Source organism: Aedes albopictus, chromosome 2 (assembly GCF_035046485.1).
Source record: "Aedes albopictus strain Foshan chromosome 2, AalbF5, whole genome shotgun sequence".
NCBI classification, from domain to species: Eukaryota; Metazoa; Arthropoda; class Insecta; order Diptera; family Culicidae; genus Aedes; species Aedes albopictus.
The window spans coordinates 318107191-318113040 of NC_085137.1; the positions used below are offsets into that span (position 1 = coordinate 318107191).

The 5850-nt window shown below is 42.2% G+C and overlaps 1 protein-coding gene across 1 annotated transcript; it reads right to left on the reverse strand.

Moving 5' to 3' along the window:
- Positions 1-1552: 1552 nt before the first annotated feature.
- LOC115257234 (F-box only protein 28) lies at positions 1553-3686 on the reverse strand. Its single transcript, XM_029856671.2, has 2 exons — positions 3474-3686; positions 1553-3413 (listed from the first exon to the last, which is right to left on the reverse strand). The coding sequence occupies exons 1-2, from the start codon at positions 3591-3593 to the stop codon at positions 2358-2360; spliced, it is 1176 nt and encodes a 391-aa protein (XP_029712531.1). The 5' UTR covers positions 3594-3686; the 3' UTR covers positions 1553-2357.
- Positions 3687-5850: the final 2164 nt, after the last annotated feature.

Sequence of the window (5850 nt, forward strand, 5' to 3'; positions counted from 1 at the left end):
TGACGCGTTCGAAAAGTTTACTCAGAGTTGAAAGAAGGCTAATAGGTCGGTAATTTGATGGAACAGTTGCATCCTTATTCGCTTTCGGTATCGCGACTACTATTGCGTGTTTCCATTCAACAGGAAAGTCACAGCGTGTGTATGGGAGAAGTTTATAACAAAAAAATGGGCATCGTCAAATTTTTCGCTATTCAAAAATAGAGGCTTTCAGCTTTCATTTGCAGGGTCCCTCAAAAAAATCCACCGAGGGAGCCCGAACAACTTTTTCAGAATACTGTTTTTCCCCATACAAAATGCACGGTTCCAAATTAATCTCTATTTCTACTTAACAAACATACCCAATTTTTGTATGAAAAAGTTCCCCCGATGGAATATTTCGATGTTGGGCTTGAATGAAAGCTGGTAGCGTCAACTTTCACGTAGCGTAAAAATTAGCGATGCCCATTTTTTTGTAATAAATTTGTTCTACCAGACACACCGTGAAGTAGCATAGTTTGAGGCATGCAGAGAAGATTTTGGCGAAGACCACTAAACCTTTCCGAGGGAGGCGCTTCAACAGCCAGTTGCTGATTCCATCGTGGCCAGGCGATTTCCTGACCTTCAAGTTGCGAATAATATTACCGATTTCCTTGGGACAAACCACTGTTAACAACAAGTTTACGCAATAAGGTATCTGATTCAGATTGAAGAAGTGGATGAAAACTGTCGTTTCATTGTAAACAATTTTGTCTACCTGTTGTGCCGGAAATGAGGTCAAAAACCCTAATTATTTATATTTCAACCTTTACCAATGCAATGGCTCATCAGATGAGGTCAAAAAGATGTAGACCAGGGGTTCCCAACCATTTTGAGATGATGACCCCCTTGAGGATTGTCGAAACATCTGGGGCCCAATGATTTTTTTAGAAAAAAATATGAATTAAATGAATGAAACCGAGTTTTTTTTGGGTAGAGTGACGTAGCCAGAAATTTACTGTGGGAGGGATTTTCGACGATCAATGAAACGTTTTTTTATTCGACACTCACATTTCGTAAACAATGACGTCATGTGCATTCAATTTGAGTTATAGCTGAAAAATTGCGGCGCAGTCGAAAATTTTTTCTTCTGAAGGCGTTTTATACTGAAAATTTGTTCCTGAAATTGTGGCTTTTGAGGGTGGTGGTATACAAAATCAAAAATCGGTATAATTGGCACAAAATAGAATAAAAATTTAACAAGTTTTTGGTAACATCGTGCCCACCTTGGACTGGCTTCACGGCCCCCCAGGGGGCCGCGGACCACGGTTGAGAACACGTGATGTAGACTATCTATATATCCCCTATAGCATTGGAAATCGAAAAATTTCTCGTATCAATTGCCCTTCACTTACGAATTCACAATTATTCTCGTCTTCGAATTATCACATACTGTTCTAGTCACCTTTCCCCTAGAGTATCTCTTCATTCAGTTTGTTAGTACAGTAGGATGCACGTAGAGGCAAGTAACTCGTGAACAAAAGATACTACTAAACATCCAATTTGCTGGATTTTCTTTCCATTAGAAAGTGCAACGTTCCTACTGAGATTATTTTATTAATTGTATTCGTGTGTTTCGTAATGCTATGTACCTACTACGTGGTGAAATAACATTCAGCATGATTGGAAAACGAAAACATAGGTGAAATTCTTAGACATGAGTTTTTTTACTCAGTAATTGTTACTAGCGTTTACAGATAGGTATGTAGTATGTAGTTTATTATATGTATTAGCACATTCAGGAGGGGGCGAGTGTGGGTTGGTTGAGTTTCTCCGACTGATGAGTTTCCGATAAGTAGCTCTTAATCTACTAGATTAGTATTATCTTATATCCTTTCTTAAATCGAATCGTAATTGAGTAAATTTGCATAGGGCTAAATTTCTAGTTTTCAACCTTCCATCAGATGTGCTCATACAACTTGAATTCTTGATTGTTGTTTTGCTTACATTTGCACCTGATTAATGGAAGATTTCCATTCGACAGAATCAAGCCGCTCTTTTACCACGTCCGAGTAATAGCATGGCAATTTTATTGGGGTGAATATGGTATCTTGAATCTAAATTTAGAACTCAGAGAAATAGTTTTTTTTTTATAAAATCACAATAAAAATGTTACAAGTAGAACATGATTCTCTATGAGCATGAGTTTGATCGAAGCTTTTTCTCTCACACGACAAACAATTGTATACCTACCAGGGGAAAGTGGTTTGAGAGCAGCTTTTAAACACAACTGGAAACGGCACAACGAAAAACAAAATGAGTTCCCTATGTGTTAAGTATCTCAAATTCATCGACAATGATAGCGCTCAAAGAGAGAGCAAATTTTTGCACATCATTTTGTGTTAATCTTGGCTATATTTGGTACGCTTTGAGCTTCCCGGCATCGGCTCGTCGTAATCCGGCGATGGAACCATGGACGACGAAACTCCGAGACTTTCCGTGTTGGCCAGAACCCGTTTCAATATGATGGTAGCCGACCGGGGCTTTATGTTGCGGCTGACCATGGCCGCCCGACTGCTGGCTTTGGGTGTCGCTTCGGAGGCTGCACCGGATCCCAGTTCCGCACTAGACGGAACACCGAACGCCAGCTGGTTTATGTTCGCTAGCAGTTCGCGATTTTTGGTTTCGGATTCTTCCAGCCGCCTGCGGAGATCTTTGATTTCGGCACAATTGCGCATAATTTGTGACCGCATTTGTTTCATGAGATTTTTCGAACTTTGCATGGCCGCTACCAGTTTGTTGATGGTCAATCGCATCTTCCGGGACTTGTTGGTGATCCTGGCGATCGATGCGTTGTTAATACGACTCGCACTGCAAGCCGAAGAGGAACTTTGGTGACAGTAAAGCTGCTGTGGGGAAGCCTTATGGGGTGAAATCGGAGTCAGTGTGGGGAGAATCAGCTTCTCTCCATTCACATCACAGGGGAGTACGACCTCGTTTTGGATGAACCCTGGAGTCGAGAAAGGCAGATGACTTCCGCTCGGATGGTGCACTCCCATTATGCGCTTCAGCCTGTGGGCAATGTTCTCGTCAAAGTGTTCAATTGCCATCGATGAAATGTCCCGCAATTCCTGTAGAACCTCATGGGCCCTCAAGGGCTTCGATGTGCTCTCAATCAATTTAAGAATGTTGAACACTTCATCAATCACTTTTCCCGGGATGAAACAGCACAAGTCCTTATCAATGTACTTTGAGTATGTCATTGAAAGCATCGAAATTCGCGTCTCAATGCATGTCAGAATGTCCGAATGCTTAGCCAATGGATGGTTCCTACGCTCGGATTCCCGCCGCGGAAGTTGCGACTTGATGGCCTTTAGATTGGCATTATGCCTCTTGATCATCTTCATGAAGCCTCGGTTCAACAGCGACTGGCAGACACGGTCGATCTTCCGGCAAACCTAAAAACTCACAAAACATTACCACCGCAATGCAAAACATATAAAAAGAATCTGACTCACAATTCGCTTCTTTGCAATTTCGTCGTAGCTGAGGTACTCGAACACTTGCTCTATCATACAGTCCGGAAGATCGAGAAAGTGTATCCCCTGCGACGACGATGGTCCATCGCTCGAGGACATGGCGGCAGCAATCGTTGCGTGGCTTGCACGGATGAATACCCGAAAGATTTTTACTTGTTAAACTTTCGCAAATTGTACCAAAATTATTTTGGTAACTGGTTTCAAACGCGACGAACAACAATGCAAAATTGCGAAAACAACAAAACGTAACGTTAATCACTTTTTCCACTGACAGCTTGTCTTGAGCAGAGACAGAGATCGGAAAACGATAGACTGGCGCTTGGACTGGCGTGCTGACGTTGCCGTAAATAGGGAACTGCATGAAATTCTCTCCTTCTCTTTCACTCTAACAGAAATCTTGTAAACAACAAGGCCACGAAACTTCAAAATCCCATACAAAATCAAAACAGTGCGGTGCCCTATTGAGCAACAATGGTGTACTAGAATGGAGATCATCACTACACTGAACCAAAACTTCATCCGTGCTCTTGACGAAAAACATTCGAAAATCGGATAATGATCTTCTTCTTGTTTTTGGCTTTTTGGCAACTAGAACTTGGCAACTCTTCAACTTATGTCATTTTTGTTTTTGCGGCGGTGCTAAATTAGTCTATGATGTGATCGGCGTCGCTGATTGGTTGATGGATGTAAACTATAGGGCACTGAATGAAATTGTAGTGTCCGGTGGGACACTTCCGAGCACACCAGCCGAATCTTGAGCCGAATCCTGCAGCCAAACGCACGCTAACGAGGAGGAGCAAGAGGAGCGATACCTTCTCGCACAAAATGCTTTACAAGACTGACGTTCCATTTCATGTTGATCGTTTGCTTTGTTTTTCCGGTGATGCATCTCCGCAACTGACGCTATATGCCCTATTAATCTTTTTCTATCTATCTCTCTCAACCCCTACATTCTCCCCCTGTCCTACTCTCTAAGATCCTTTAAAGTAAGCTTTTCATCATGATCAAATAAACAATCATAGCAGGACGGAACCGCAACCCGTCACTGTCTCATTGACCAGACCAGCTCCGTCAATCAACAAACAAATCCAAACAAAACAAAAATCACCCGTACTGCACCGACTGCACCAGCCCCACACGCCGCCGGCACACACCTGAAGCTACGGAAGCCAAACACTGGATGGAGTTGTTATAATGGGTAAAAATACTTTGTATTCTTTTGGGTAATTTCTTAATGGTAAATGATCAATATCGATACAGTGTGTACATGCAAAGAAAGATCTAAATAAAATCGCCAGTCTTGAGCGTAGCCTGAAACCACGCGTTTGCATATCATAACATGGTGACAGAAGTGGTATTTTCGTAGTTTTTCGGTCGAACTATCGCGGAAAATAGTACGGAAAAGCGAAATAAGGCATTACCGAACAATCCTGCAGTGGAATTCCGGAGGTGCGACGGTTCCCTAGCCAAGAAGCGCTGAGGGAGATTGTCGGCAGCAGCACGGAGGGGGTTTAACCATTCGAGAAAGTGAGGTTATGAGAAACTGCGAGAGAAGATGTTTGGGCTCGGAAGCGGCAGCCTAGCTGTGAAGATCTCTGTGAAATGAGTGTAAATGTCAAAAACAAGTGGCAGCAGAAGCAAGAAGAAGAGAAAACAACAACAAGTGATCGCACAAAACAAGTGAAGATGATGGCATTGGGAGTGCACCCGCCAAACTTTCTAGACTTGGCGAGCAAAACGCTGTCCGAAGACTTTGCCGATTTTCGACAAGCATGGGAGATTTATGTTGTCGCCGTGGAGATCGAAGACAAAAGCGATGTGATAAAAGTACACTCAGAAAAAATAACATATTAAATTTAAAAGTTCTGCACTTAGATTGTGACCAGTTGCTTTTACACTTGGAAAATATGTGCAGCGCTATCAAATCTTTGCCGATTCAATCATGATAGAATTTATGTGCGTAGCTATTTGTTTTCAATAGTTTAGTGCATAGCTTACATTATGATGAATAATGAGCTTATTTACACGTGGGATTAGCATCAAAATATAAATAAATACAAATTTTGCATAATCTACGATCGAGCTGCTTTTATTTGTTAACTAAAGTGATCAATTTGGACTCTGCCAGGCTGTTATCTGATCAAAAGGCACATCCTCATCGCAGCTGCATCCGGCAGCTTCCAAATCGTCAACGCGTTCGTCCTTGGTGACGGTGGAGGAGCAGCGACAATTTGGTGCTATTCTACAAAAAATACAAGAGGAGTGTAAGTAGTTTGAAGAGGTTCTTAAAGTTTGAATAAGAAGTTCACTACATACCTTCAAAAACAGCAAGCGACTCGGGCGACGGAGCACTACG